Source organism: Rhineura floridana, chromosome 2 (genome assembly GCF_030035675.1).
Source record: "Rhineura floridana isolate rRhiFlo1 chromosome 2, rRhiFlo1.hap2, whole genome shotgun sequence".
Taxonomy (NCBI): Eukaryota; Metazoa; Chordata; class Lepidosauria; order Squamata; family Rhineuridae; genus Rhineura; species Rhineura floridana.
In genome coordinates, this window is record NC_084481.1 from 98,204,888 (window position 1) to 98,220,715 (window position 15,828).

Sequence of the window (15,828 nt, forward strand, 5' to 3'; positions counted from 1 at the left end):
AAAACAGAAGAACTGATGAATTAGCACCCATATCAAATTGAATGGGAAGGGCAGAACAGGATTTTCTAAAGCCGTTCTGAAAGCAGTTTTGTGGGATTTTAACGTGGCAGACTGATGAAAGAAACTGGAGTGATTGACTTCATTTGCATATCTGACAGGGTACTAGACCAGGTTACTGAATGGCTAGTAAGAGCAGGCCCTGTTGTGTGAACTGTTAATGTCATATTGGGCAGATATAATAACTAGATTACTAAATAGTTTCCTTGGAAAATGTTTTAACATATCATGTGGGAATAAGTCAATACACTGGAGAGGATTGTGTTGGAAAGAAATGCTATGCAAAAGGGCTGTGATAATTTTAAACAAAGTTCTACAGGCTTTGAATACATGGCAACAATATTTTGGCCAACTGGTTCTTCATTTTGGTTGGAGTTGATACTAGTGGTATATAAACAGCAATAACTACAATTAATTGAAATACATTGCACCAGTTGTATGCTATCAGTGGTGCTAACTTCTCTGAGATCATGTGTGTATGTATAAAAAGCACAGAAGGGAAACATCCTACTAGGCCAGAAAGCAGATTCTTTAAATGTAGGAAAAGAAAATATCTCCAAACTCTTCCTAAAGCCATGAACTGTAGAAAATATTATTAGGACAACACGGAATCTCTGATTGGCTTCCCCTTTTGTCAGTGGAGTGGAAGGATATGGCAGTAATGATAGTTCATCCACAAATTCCTTGAGAATTTAATATCCACTCCAAGTGTCTTATGCTTCCGGGGGTGGGGACTGAAATAGGTAGCAGTAATAGGTAGTGGAGCACTGCATACATCAACAATTCTTCCAAATGTTAAAATAATTTTTTCACACTAGAACAGTGTGACTAAAAGTCCTCATGTTAGGATAGTGTTTACCAGCTTTGACAATAGCAGTGAGTTGACAAGATTAGCATCTCTGGGTAGAGGTTCCAAAAATGCAGGGACACCATCAAGAAGTTTGTGGGGTTTGCACCTGTGCAGAGCCTAGTTTTGGAACTTCCTAGCACTAGGCAGCACTTTGCCAGGCTACCCATCCCTATCCCCAGGGTGAAGACTCATGGGGGCATGGCTCCTTCCTGCCAGCTTAGCTTCTTGAGTGCTGTAGCAGCAGCAGCATAAAAGAAATGACTTTACGTTAGACTAGAAACACCGACCCTCTCATTTGTTCTCCGCACCTCCCAATATCTTTATTGTATATCTGATAGTGGTAGAATGTTCATATGGGTCTCAAACCCTACAGGGGAGAAGTGAGGTTGTGAGAGGAGAGTTAAACACTCTTTCTTACAAATAGTTCCTCCTGGGAACACTTCAGCAGAGACAAACCTGTCTGGTTTATGAAATGTGCTTTGACTCCCAGTCACCTAGAAAACTCAGCTGTTAAACATATTTTTTCAAAGTTTGGCCTGTATATACTAACAGTGATCTAATTCTCAGAGTGTGCATCCTTGCATAGCTGAGACAGCCCCAACCATGCACAACAGGGAAATAGCAGCAGCAGGAAGAGAAGAAGATCAGTGCTGTTACCCACTGTTGCATTAGATCTGGCATTCTGGCCCATGAGCTGCTAGTTCACCACCCCTGTTTTAGCAGCAAAGTCACGCAGCCTTTCCCAACCAGTGTGCCTCCAGATGTTGTTGGACCACAACTCCCATCAGCTTCAGCTAGCATTGCCAATGGTCAGGAAGATGGGAGTTGTAGTCCAACAACATCTGGAGGCACACTGGTTGGGAAAGGCTGGCATAGTGGCATCTTCCTCTCTATTGCAGGGCTGGGTGAGAAAGTTCCTATCCGCCCAGCCCAGCACCACAATGGTAGGACAATTTCTCTGTATTCTTCAGGATTGATCTGAAGAGGAAAAAAGAGTGAGCAGAGGAGGTTGGGGGACAGAGTTGCCATGCCCACTCACACTTTCGCCATGCACACCACTGGCATGAGACCCTCAGATGCTTGGCCAACAGTAAATGCAATCCTTGGGTCAAAATGGTTGGCCACCCTTGTTCCACAGAACCAGCAAGTGCAGGCAGACGATGAACAAGAGCACTCTTAGGAGTGGGGATACATGGCAACCTTATGTTGCAGATCTCACTTGTCTATACAAACATCGATGACACAATCACTAAAATTCAGTAAAAAAAAAGTATGGGGTGTATCTTGTAGTCTTTGACTAGCACAGCCTTTCCCAACTAGTGGGCCACCAGATGTTGGACCACAACTCCCATCAGCCTCAGCCAGCATTGCCAATGGTCAGGAAAGATGGGAATTGTGGTCCAACAACATCTGGTGGCCCACTAGTTGGGAAAGGCTGGACTAGCAGGTCAGAGTTTTGGGGCATCTTAGTCCAAAATACAAGCACAGTCTTCTCTTGTACTATGTGGAGGAGTACATATGCAAAGGGACACTAAGGTCTATTTATTAATTTTGTAATGCACCTCTGTATTCCATGCTGGTGTAATGCTGACCCATACACAGTTGCTTTTATGTGAACTGGGTAGATTTCTGAAAAGACTTCCACATGCCCTTGTATAAAATAAGGAACACCACACAGAAATAACCTCAAATGGTGTAGATGAAGCCAACCATAGTAGACTCCCAGAGGAACATGGATTGATAAGCGGGCTTCAGAGTGTTATAGAACTCTTCTCCAGCATTAGCTATTTAGAGCTTTGGGGGGGGTTGCATATATAGGCTAATATGTACCTAGCTAAGTCAATAAGTTACTTTTACATTTTCTGAGCAAAGAAACAGGAAAGTAGACAATAATGCAACTCCAGTTAAACTAGACCTTGCTGAAAGGATTCAGATTACAAACTCAGTCCAAAAACAAACTGATGAATAGAAATGCTTGCTGTTGGGGAATGAAGCAACTGAAAAAATAATTTCTGCATTGCCAGTTCCATTTGGGCTTTTCAAGCTTTAGAACAAGCAAGACAAAAAGATAGTTCTTTGAGATAAATTTGGAAACCATACCAGGCAATGTCTGATGTCAATGAGCGTGAGGGAATAGTTCATTTGCATAAGATCGATGCCGCAGGATGATTTTGTAATGAAAATATATACATATAAATCCAGCTAAAGATAGTGTGACTGGCTGTCTTTTGTGCCTTTTGTTGTGGATTGTTAGGGCTCTGTGACATGGATTTTACAGGGATTAGTGGGTCGCTGAAGTGGCTAGTAGCAAATCCAAATAAAAGCAATAGAAAATAATACAAGGAAGGGAGAGGATACAAGCAAAGCTGAGGAAAAACAGAGAAAAGGGTACTTGTGGTAACAAACCATCCTCTGGTCTCAACAGCTTGTAAGAGTGGGTTGAAGATTCTCAGTCGTTTGAGGGGGAAATGCCTGTGTTGTTGATCTCAGAGGGTTAAGCTATGCTGCCAGGAATTTGCATTTCTCCCTAAGCTGTGGGGGATGGAAGAGGGAGGGAAGGGGCCAGGCACACAAGTGGAGAATTCTCTATTGGTCTGGAATGCATGAGCCGAGGAAGGGATTTTTGTGGACGCACACACAGCCTTATGTGAGCCGTGCCTCGGCTACTGCTGTCACCCCCGGGACAGCTGAACCGGGTGATGGCTTCCTCAGAGCGGCCCCTTGTGACCTCCCACCACCGGGACCTCTGTCGCCGCACTGTTCATCTCCTGAGGAAAATGCGCTCGGATGTCAGTAGCCTCCTGGAGTCCTATGTAAGTCTTTTTAAAAACTCTTCCCCCCCACCCATTGCTTCAATGTTTTATTTGCTCAGCCTCAAACATTTTGGGCACCTGACTCTTGTTTAGCTGAATTTTTAAACCAGTGTTTCACTTGTGCTGTCTTGGAGTAAAAAAAAAGTCTGTTGGTTTTAAACTTTCTGAGGGAGGAAAACGTGTGCCATAAAAGATGTTTTAGCATTGGTGAACCTGACCAGGCGTGAGGCTCAAGCAAATGAGGGAGGGAAACACTTTTCCCTTGAGAAAATATAATGGCCTTTGTGTGCTTTCTTCTCTCACAAATCAATTTTCCCAGATGAGGTGTTTTAATACTCCCAGTCTGGGGTGACTTTCATTTGGATCTCTAGATTCATAATTATAGCTAAGCGTGGTACTTTCTAATTAAGGACTAGTTAGAGCTGTCTGTGTATTATTTAATTTATTCCAGTTAAAACTGTTAAGCCCCTAATTTAGCTTGTGTTTAGGTAAATCAAATCCTTCAGAGAGCATCTAATCTTGATCTGAAGGCTTTAGTGAGCTCCTCGCTATACTCCCTTTGAAAACCATCTTTATAGTTCTGTATCTTTAACAATAAGGGGGTGGTGGTGAATGAATCACTGGTACTCAGAATCATATAATTAGAATGGACATACATATTATTGGGTCCACTCCCCGCCCAAAGGCAGAACCATCCACCCACAACTCAGCTGCTACTTCACTGCAGAACAGTGAAACCAGAGCAAGTAGCTCTAGATCAGTGGATTCCCTAATTTTTCCCTCCACAGACCACTTGAAAATTGCTGATGATCTTGGCAGACCACTTAATTATTTTCCTGCGTGCTGCAACAATTGTAATGGGCTGTACTGGAAGTTTTATGACTTTTAATTGTATTTTTATTGCTACTTTTATTGATTGTATTTTATTGTATTACAATTTGCATTCCATAGAATTCAAATTGTAATGCAACAAAATACAATATAAAAAGCAATAAAAATACAATTAAACAACAATATGAATATTTAATGCAGACATGTCACAGACCCCCTGAATGAAGCTCTTGGATCACTGGTGGTCCATGGACCATACTTCGAGATGACCAAGCAATAATTTTAGAGTTGTATACTGTGAATAAAGGAAAAAGAAAGCAAACAAGCAATCTTTGACCTGAAAGGGGGGGGGAATGATTTCCATCATCAACCTTGGTGTTCCATGTGTGTGCCAAGCCTATACACTGATTTTCCTAGAAGGAATATTTTGGAGCATTCTGTCATGATAGGAAGTAGATGTTTCATCCCTACCAGAGGAGAGGGCAGAGTTGGATTGAAATGGAAAGTGACTTTTCTTCAAGTCGATCCCGACTTATGGCAACCCTATGAATAGGGTTTTCAAGGTAAGCAGTATTCAGAGGTGGTTTACCATTGTCTTCCTCTGAGACTGAGAGGCAGTGACTGGCCCAAGGATTAGGGGCTTAATTTTATTTTGTAGTACACCTGCCAAAAGGTGTGTGTGCGTGCAGAAATAACAGGATTGGAAGTATTCACTTCCTATAATATAATGCCATCTTGTGGGGACTACATGTATAACTTCCTCTTCTTGGAGGAGCTTTAAATCCATATCTAAACAAGATGAATGTTTTATGCCTGCACACATTTTGTTTGCCACGCTGAACGTTGTATAGTAGCATCCTTATATGTTTTAGTCACCTCTCCATCAAATGTCTAGTTTATTATTTCTGCTTTGACCTACCTACTGGCACAAGAATTTTGAAAAAGAACACTCTACAAACAGTACTATATCCATAGCACATACAAAATAATGCCTTCAAATTTCAAAGGGGGGGGAGTCTGCTTCCATTAAGGATTGCCAAGAGTAAGCAAGGAGAATGCCAGAAAACCCTACAATTTTGTTCATTTCCAAAATTCTTAATAGGCCTGTATTTGGAATGCTAAGAGAAATGTAGTATTCTGGATTTTCTCTCTGATGGCGTCAGTAGCTTAAGATGTTCTTGTGGAGAAGATTCCATAAATGGGGTGGAGAACCTTTTTGGCTGCATGGGCCAGACCCTTATCAGGATTTGCCTTGCATGCCAAATAGGACAGGTGGGTGAGGCCACTCACCTATCACATGACATCATTATGCCAAAATTCCTTGTGCTTATCTTTTAAGTCTCCACGTTCAGGGACTTACAGGGAAGGAGGGAAGACTTGCAAAAGCCTTTTCCGAGTCTCCCCACAAAATGAGGAACTTAAAGGGGAAGGGGGGGAGACACTTTGAAAAGTACCTTGTAAATTGGAGACTTAAAAGGAAAGTGTGGGGAGATTTGGAAAAGGCTTTAAGACAGCCCCCACAAACCTCTTTGAGCAAACAGGAGTACAGGAGCCATCTTAAAGGCTTTGCAAAAGCCTTTTGGAAATAGCTCTCATGTACGAGATACTTCAAAGGGTACTTTTACACAGGGCATTATTATTATTTCTTCTGTTTATTAGTCACTACCTGAAGGTCTCCAAGCAACTTATAACATAATTAAAAACCAAAATAATATATTGTGCATACAACAAAACAAAAATAAATAAGTATCCCCATACATACACAGAAAGCTTTGGCAGCAAAAGAAAGCTTTAATCTCTGCCCAGCTGATGAGTGGAGATTTAACCCAGCTGCCTTGACTATAGGATCTTGTTCTCTGCTGGGAACAGGATTGTAGAGCCAGTGCAGAGTTAAACCCTATCCTCCTGCCAATCAACATTGGTCACTAGTGGCATCAGATGGTGGGTGGGTGAATATGGTTTGGGGGGAAATGGCCTCAGGGGCCAAATGGAATCCCTTGAAGGTCCATGACTGGCCCAGACACCGGAGGTTCCATACCTCTGCCATAAAGATAAGTATTAAAACCAGGTGTCTTGATTTTACCAGCTCCATCTACAAAAGATGACCTCCCCTTATTCTCTCCTCACCTACTTAATATAGTAACCATCTGGTGTAGCTTTGATTATTGGTTAAAAAAAAATCTACAACTTCCATTGCATTTGTCCCCAAACTTCCTTAAAGCATCAGGGTTGATAGCCTGATCCTGCCTCTGCTTCACTTTATTATTTATTTATTTATTTATTAAATGTATACCCCGCTCTTCCTCCAGAAGGAGCTCAGGGTGGCAAACAAACACTCTAAAACATCTTAAAAACAAAAGAGCTTAAGCTGTTTTGTTTTAATGTTTTTTAAACTTTTTTTTTTAAAGCATTAAGAATATCTTAAAAAGCAATTGCAACACAGATGCAGTCTGGGATAAGGTCTCTACTTAAAAGGCTTGTGGAAAGAGGAAGGTCTTCAGTAGGCACCCAAAAGATAACAGATATTCTATCGAATATTTAAGGAGAGGGAATTGCAAAGTGTCTGTGCCGCAACACTAAATGTCTGCTTCCTATGTTGTACGGAACGGACCTTCTGATAAGATGGTATCTGCAGGAGGGCCTCTTCCGCAGAGTGCAGTGATCAACTGGGTATATAAGGGGTAAGACAATATTCCAGGTATCCTGGTCCCAAGCTGCATAGGGCTTATACCAAAACCAGAATCTTGAACTTGGCCAGGTAGCTAATGGGCAGCCAGTGCAGTTCTTTCAGCAGTGGAGTAACATGTTGGCGATACCCTGCCCCAGTGAGCAGTTGCGCCTCCACATTTTGCACCAGCTGCAGTTTCCGGACCGACCTCAATGGCCGCCCCACATAGAACCCATTACAGTAATCCAGCCTGGAGATTACCAGTGCATGGACAGTGGTCAGGCTATCCTGGGCCAAAAACAGCTGCAGCTGTTTTACCAGCCGAAGCTGGTAAAAGGCACTCCTGGCCACTGAGGTCACTTGGGCCTCTAGTGACAAAGATGGACACCTTGCCCCAAATCTCCCGATGACCGCTTCCAGGGGCTTCATATACTGTAGATGTTAAATGGCACGTGTATTTTTTCTTCTATTAGGAAAAACTACTTCAGATGCTCATGTCCTAATGCCAGTGAGGCTGCAACCCTATTCATACTTACCTGGGAATAAACCCCACTGAATTCAAAGAGCCTTGCTCCTGAGTGGATATATATATGATTCCCCTGCGAATCCCCTTCCTATTTTTCCCTGACCATGTTCCCATCCTTGGTCCATCTCAGAATAATCATTCTAAAAAGTCATGCCTGGATTCTATTTGTATCAAAGAAGTTGTTATTCCAAATATTTACTTGCTGTTTCCTGGAGGGAACTAATATGGAATTTTTTGCCTGTCTCATTGGAATTGTGTATATAGCACGCTGGTGGTAATCATGTTACCAAGATTCTCACCTTTTGTAATATTTACAAGATTTGAAATGAACTACAAATACATTACACCTTTTATGAAAGGCTTGTACTTCCATGTCACAGTATCCTTCAGCGGTTGGAGGGAGGTGCCCAAATGACAAAACAAAAAGATAAAAAGTCACAATTTTATTCCGTTTTGCAATTAAAATATGTAAAAAGCCCAATCCGTTTCGGCTAATCAAATCTAGCCTTCATCAGGGGCTGAAAGATATGGATATACATTGAAATTACTTAACATACTATTCAAAATTGTAACTAACCGCTTGTTATATTGAATGACATCCACCTTTTTCCACCCCCACAGTATCCTTCAGAACATATCTGAGGTTGCTTGCCTTTGGGTGACCACTTCTATTCCAGCATAAATAGATTTTCTACTATCCTCAGATGTCAGAATATTAACAGTGCCTCCGTGCCCAAATTACTGGCTTTCCAACATATAGGAAGAGCTTAAATTAAATCTTGTTTAGAGCAGTCATTTTTAAAAAAGGCTTTATCTTTCATCTTTTGGACAGGTAAATTTTCAAATATCTTTCTCTAACATTTGTAAAGGAGAACACATGGGTGGGGGATTGAAAGATTGTGAGAGAGAGCCCTAAAAGAATCCCTTTCAAGAACAATCACTTTTAAAAATAAGGATATTAAGTACCAAATCAGATAGTGTCAAATAACAAAATTAGATACTGAAAGTATAAGAGTTATTTGATCTCAAAATCTGCATTACAGAATTTTGAAAAGAAATTGGGGTACAATGCCCCCACATCTATAGAAGTTAAACAACTTGCATCTGACTAGCTCCCAGGTGAGGCTGGGAAAGTGTCCTGTCTGATGCCTTAGATTGCTCTTGCTAGTCAGTATAGGAAATACTGAACTAAATAGACCAATGATTTGATTGGTCTGAGGCAGCTTCCCATGAAGTGTTCTTTGGAAAAGCATCTTGACAGGAATGAATGAAGCTGTATGATCTAGTATTTAGTGACCATCTATTCTCCCTATGATCATTGTATAGCCAGAGCCTGGTACATTGGCTATAATAATCCATTTAGGTTCTTGGTGGCTGAGGCTTCTCTTACCTTCTTACTGTAAGACAGAGGTTTTCAAACTGGGGTCCAGTGTTGCAAGAGCTGCATTCAGATGGTCCATGAAAACTGCTGAACAGCTGAGAATATCTGTACTTGGTTGTGCACTTGATTTATTTTTTCTGATGATGAAGATCAAGACCATTTTGACCTGCACTGGATTTTCAAACAGTCTTAAAGCCCATGATTTTTATCATGCAGCACTGGTTCTGATAATAGCACTGAACAGAAAAAGAGGGGTTTTATTTTTCCTTCATATTTAATCCAAAAGCAAAATGTGTCTTTGTTCTGCAAAACAAATCAAAAAGTTGTATAAAATGGTCTGCTGAGACTCTAGCAATTTTCAGGTGGTCCATGGTGAAAAAGAGTTTAAGATCCACTTGTGTTAACAGATTTGTCAGTTGATTGATTGTTCAGCTTCAGTCAGAAGTACCAATTATGTGGTTCCCTACAGATAAATAAATCAACAACTGACTACTTAGTTCCTAGTGACAGGGATAGAGTTCCTAGTGACAGGATGAACTGTCCATATAGGACACCAGGTGAGCGGAGCAGTCTAAGCTTAGCATCTCAAGTGTCTCTTGTCCATGGATTCTGATGGGAAAGATATCATCAACGTGTCTCTGGCTGACGAGAGATTGTGGACTAATTACTGTGTCAAGAAAAATATGGAAAATGTTTCTGAAAATCTTTTCCTCCCCTTTCCAATTTCCATCCTTTTAGATTGAGAAACAAGGGTTGGACAAAAACTTCAACTTGGACTCAATTGATGGTGTGCCAACAGCTGACACTGAACGATGGAGCGAGATCTCAGATGCGGACAGGCTGGGAGACAACCTGAAGGCTTACTGGGCATTTCAAATTTTACTGGAGGAAATCCTGGAAGTGCAGAGGTCTAACTTGACCCCGACTGATGTATCTTTCCATAAGTCTATCCAGTCAGTAATGCTGCAAGTTTCTGGTCTGGCTTACCAACTGCAGGAACTGATGGTAACATTGGAGCACAATGTGCCAGCCAAAGAGCTGGAAAGTACCAGAGGTGGTGATGAAAAGGGCTCCTTTGAAAAGAAAATGAAGGGCATGAAAGTGCTACAGGAGCTTGCCCAGTGGACTGTCAGGTCTGTCCGGGACCTACACCAAATTTCCAAGTCCGTTCAGGCAAGTGCTGTCCCACGTACAAGTCGCCGCCTGGCTCAAGCCCAGAAAAAATGAGGCTGCTCTTTTGTTGAGATACTTTCCTTCCAAAAGGCCATACCTTGCCCTCAACTGTGGTCTATTAGACTGTATGGTGTGGTCAGAGTGAGCTCTCTGAGACAGCTTGGACTGAGTAGTGTTTTCCAGATGTTATTATTATTTATTTCCTTTTGAGGAATCCTCAAATTCAAGCCCTCCAACGACATACATTTTGGGTGGATTCACACAACCATGTGTTTTTTTTCATGTGGAGACTTCAATGACCACATGGTGGTGGTTGTTAATTTAATTAAGACTTACACACACTTTGTCCCAAGAATTCAGGTTGGGTTGCAGTATGTATAGCATTACAGCAACCTTATCAAAATTTAAGCTGCAGGGGGTCAGCAGGCAAGGAGATTTCAGCCCCTCTCTCCTTTTTTAACAGTCTAAAATCTGCACTCTACTTGCTGTACCATACTGACTTGTTGGTTTGCATCAAATATTTTTAAAGCCCACTCATGTTGTAGCCATCAGTGGAAGAGAAAGCTTTGACTTAAATGAGTTCACTAAATGAATACCTTGGTCATTAATCACCTGAATCCACCCATGCTTAGTTTCACTTGGGCAAATTCAATTAAAATGATAAAAACTGGATACAATAACACCATGGTGTGTGATGCATAATAGAGCACTGCTCAGATCTGGAACTCCTGAAACATCTGTTGGGCTATATCCAGTGTTGTCCCTCTGATGAAGGAAGGCTCTCTGATTCAGCATTTCAAGTTATTTCCACTGATTCCACTTCCCTCTGCAGCCCTCAAAACTTCTCAAGAGGGTTGGGGGACCCTTTAGGAAACTGTGGTAGGTGTCATAAGAAACTACAGTAGAAATAGTGAATTTGCAAAATCAGCTTCACCCTCCTTCAGTTCACAAAAGTCCCTGCTGGAATAAAGATCCTTCCATTCAGGGGAAGGGATATAGTTGAATAAGACTATGGATGTATGGACCCGTCAAGGTCCAATTCACCCCAGTTCACCATAGGGGATCTAAAGTGGACCTTGCAGGAGTTTTTAAGTGGGCTTCATGATAGGATCCAGGTCATTATTCACCTGGACTGGATCAGGTTAAGTCCGCTTTGGAATAAGTCTTCTGCGAATGCTTCTCCCATCCCTAGATACAACCCATTATGTCTGACTTTAATAACTTTTCATAGAATAGTAGAGTTGGAAGGGGCCTATAAGGCCATCAGGTCCAACCCCCTGCTCAATGCAGGAATCCAAATCATGGCTTCAATTGGAGGAAAATCTAAGCTGGCCATGAAGCTCCACCACTTAGCAAAAATAACGATGGTAATATCATGTCCAACAAATTGGAGGAATTAAGCACATCACTTTCAAATTCTCAGTTCTACCATGACCAGAAGTTGTTTAATCCACGTTCCATGAATGCCTAGTTCTGAATCTAGCTGAATAGGATGAAGGGATAAGAGGGCCTGCAAAGGTAAAAAAATTGCCAGGCAAACTACTACAAGTTCATTGCTAAACATTCACTTTACCTGGAGTATATTATGGAAGTGGTTATATAATGGTGTTTCTGCTTCACAGCTGAGTACTAAACTTGCTTGTGCCCTAATGCATTCTCTGAACAGTAATAGCAGGGTCCAAAAGAGAATGTTGCTTTCCATTGGTAAGGCTGACTGTTGACAGAGCATAGCTTGTACTCCAGAAAACTCCTATACCGAACCTGCTTTGCTAACACTTTGCACAGTAGAAAGTGTTTTTATTGCTGCAGGAAACGGGTCCACTACCTTTTAAGAGTTCTAGACTTACTGAAATTGAAATTTAATTTAGCCATTATATCGAAAGGCTGTATACAAAAAAGGTTCATATTTTCTGGAAGTGGCTGCTTTAAAACCAAACTGGTTAGCATTTTGTTTCTGCTAACCTGACCAGTTAATTTATTAGATTAAGCTCCAATCCTGAACATTCTTAGTAGACTGATAGTAACCCGTATTGAACATAGTGGGTTTTTATTGCTGAGTAAATTTGGATAGGATTTGCACTGCTTTACAATGAGCCATTTGGCTACAATCCTGTGCACACTTACTCAGGAGCAAATCCCATTGAACTCTATTGGAATTCTTTCTGAGTAAACATGGATAGGATTATGGAATTAGTTAAATGAACTGCTGTATGGAAAAATAGTTGTTTCTCTGGGGCATTTGCAAATCTTATTTTTTTTAAATTGAATGTACTAAATACATGTGTACATATTGGCTAATAATTCATGTGGATCCTCCTTTAATCTATGCTAACTGCTATTTAAAAAGACCTAATGGAGAAGGGGGGTTGCTTCTTAATCTGCATTGGTTCTGTGTTCTTGGAGTAATTTGCATGAATGAATTAACCCACAGATGATTTCTCTGAACATAGAGAGAGAGGTTCAGCCTCAGGTAACAATTTGGTATTAACAAACAGGAAATGTTAAATGTTTACAGTCTTTTGTGCTTAAACTAAAAGACCAAAGCAAACTTTGTATAGTCCAGATGTGAATTCATTGTTTGGGGGGGGTCAAAGGCTGTTTTTAACTGAATGGGAAGAGTTTCTGCTAGACAATCCTGGGTAAATACAGAAGAACAGAGGCTTTACTGAGTGCACAAAATAGAGAGGAAAGAGACGTATGTACAATTTTTCAAACTGGAAAAACAGGTTTGTGTATGGAGATGACTTGTGTATGTAGTGGGTGCGGAAAGGACTTGTGCTAACTCCTTAGTATTCTGCACCAAACTAATCCAGATTTTGCTCCCAGACTAAAAATATAGAGAATTCAATAAAACCCATGCACATTTGACCTGGTGACCCAATAGGAGTCTTTTGCTGAATCTGGAATACTTTGGTAACAGAAGGAAAGAGATTGGTAAGTAGAAGAGCAATAGAAGATATGTGGGAAGAGGTATGTGACTAGAGTCCTCTGCACTCTTACTTGGAGAGTAATTTCCATTGAACTCAATGGGATTTACTTCTGTGTAAACATATACAGGATTGGGCTGTGAAGGTTATAAAGGGGAGCTGGGTGTATTCTCTGAATATTGGACCCCATTACAAGTACTGCCCCTGCTGGATATATACTCCATAGTCATAAAAGTAAAATCCCCAAGTTCTAGTTTCAGATGCCAGATTCTGTGTAATAAACCTCTCCACATACGGAAAAGGACCCCTTACATTTTCTATGAAGGTTTGTTGGGCAGGGCATTTTGCTTTTGCCTGTTTTCACACAGGGGCAAATGTAATGCTTGAAAAAGCTTAGACCAGCCTTCCTACACATGATCTCCTTGACCCCTCCAGATGTTATTGGACTCCAACTCGCATCATCCCTGACCGCTGGCCATGCTAGCAGGAGTCCAAAAAGATCTGGAGGATACCAGGTTGGGATAAACTGGATTAGACCAATCAAAATCTAGATGTGGGACTTCAGCAACAACAAAGAAAAGCAGCTGTTGAATACCTCAGTTAGATAATGAGAATACCTCTTCTGTAGGCCCCTATTTTAATCAATATTTCCAAGGAGCTCCTCTAAAAGTTATTACCTCCTACATTTATAAAATGATATTATTTCATTAGATTAGATTCAGGTATGCTGTTCCATGAATGGAATGGCTCCTTCTGTTTGCAGAAGCGACTTGATCTAGTAGAGGTTCCCACTGGTCATAGGGGGAGTGACATTTGCCAATTTCCCCAGTACAACGTCCCATGCTGTTCTGGAGAGTTCCCTCAAGCCTCCAGATCAGATTTTGAGGGGCTAAAGGGAAAGAGGAAATTGGTGAAAATTGCCTCGACAGGAGCACTTTCTGTGATGCAAGCAATTCTGGATCCAATATATTTTTTTAAAAAATGGACAAGATCATTTAATTTCCATTTAGAGGTCACCTTTACCCACATGCTGTTTCTAACCTGAATATTTATATTTATCCATTTTTAATAATGTGAAGTGTTTCTTCTAGCAAGTTTTTTTTTACACCTTTAGGAATATATGAAATCTAATGATTGGGGATGCTTCCTTATTTTTTATTGTGAGTTTAGTACTGATGGGATAAACCTTGAGTTCTCTAACTTGGAAGCACTGTGAAAGCATCATAGTCACTTCACAGTTATGATCTCTTACTGCAAGAAGTGTCTAGAAAAAGAATGTAACGTTATTAATAGGGTTGCAATATGTAATTGGTTAAAAACCATTTTGATCAACTAAAAAATCTCCCATGATTACTCAGGCAGCTTTTTATTTGAAATATTAATTTTAATACAAATAATTATAAAAACTTTTGATGACAAGGGCAATCTTAAAAGAGGGCCACGTGTGCCCCACCCCGATCTAAAACAAAGTATGCTTACTGTACTACTTGTGTGCAAATGTAATCAGTTGATTAATCCCCAAACTTATGTAATTAAAATATTTGTTTAATTGGGTGAGAGTCCTTATTGATTGCCACAAGGTGTGTTAAAGTATTTTAATTAAATAAAATTGATTTATTTTTAACAAGATATTACACTTGTTTTGTCCTTGCTCTTTGTATTTGCAGTGATTATTCAAATAGTAAACCAATTTTAAAATCCGTTCCATTTCAGGCTGAATTTTCTGTAGGCGTTGCATTGAGAAATTAGTGCAGCACATCTTTTGGCCACCAGCAAAGAGCAGTGATACAAAAATGTACAAATTAGCCTGTTCTGCTTGTGGAATTTTGCTCATCTTAAAATGGCAGTAATTCTTGCCAATATATCTTGTATGTTTTGCTCCAAACCAGGCATAATTTAAGGGATCTCATTGCCCAGGGTTTTATCTCTATTTAGAACTCCTTTTCCCAACATTTCTGAATGGACTCTGTTGCCTTCGTAGTGAGTAAAAGGGAGTGAGGAGAAATTATCACGAGTGCTATACTGCACTTTGTCATGTGGACAGCCTTTCTGGAGGTTGGATGTGGGGAGTTAGAGTTTGCACTGCAAGTTTATTTCTTCCAGTTATTATGCTAAATGATGGAAGTCAAAGGTTAAGCCCATTTGGAAGCAGTACCTGCTAACACATTAGAGAGGCAGGTTAGCACTTGGAAGATCAGTGTTCAAATTCTCATTCAGCCAGTCACAATGTCTCCACCTAACCTATCTGACAGGGTGGTTGTGAGGATGAAATAGAAAGGGGGAGAAGTGTGTATACCACCTTGCGTGCCTTGAAGGATGGATGAGGTATAAATGTTTTAATAATTAAATAAATTCGTTGCCATTTACTTATGAGATTTCTATGCCACCTTTCCATTCTGAAAACTGTTCAAGGTGGCAAACATCACTGGATCTACACAAGGTAGATATTGGGGTAAATGTGAAGGGTGAGTATTTATGACATCTTGCTGTGGGACACATTCATTGTACAGCATAAGGCAAAGGGAAGGGAGAAGGAAGAAATGTATTAAAGCTGTGCCCTGTCATTGTTCTTCAGGATTTAGTTCAGGGAAACAATCTGCCT

At 40.6% G+C, this 15,828-nt stretch overlaps 1 protein-coding gene across 1 annotated transcript; it reads left to right on the top strand.

Annotated features, from left to right (window-relative positions):
* The first annotated feature begins 1,760 nt into the window (after positions 1–1,760).
* On the top strand, positions 1,761–14,857 carry CNTF (ciliary neurotrophic factor). Its single transcript, XM_061609702.1, has 2 exons — positions 1,761–3,720; positions 9,865–14,857. The coding sequence occupies exons 1-2, from the start codon at positions 3,607–3,609 to the stop codon at positions 10,351–10,353; spliced, it is 603 nt and encodes a 200-aa protein (XP_061465686.1). The 5' UTR covers positions 1,761–3,606; the 3' UTR covers positions 10,354–14,857.
* Positions 14,858–15,828: the final 971 nt, after the last annotated feature.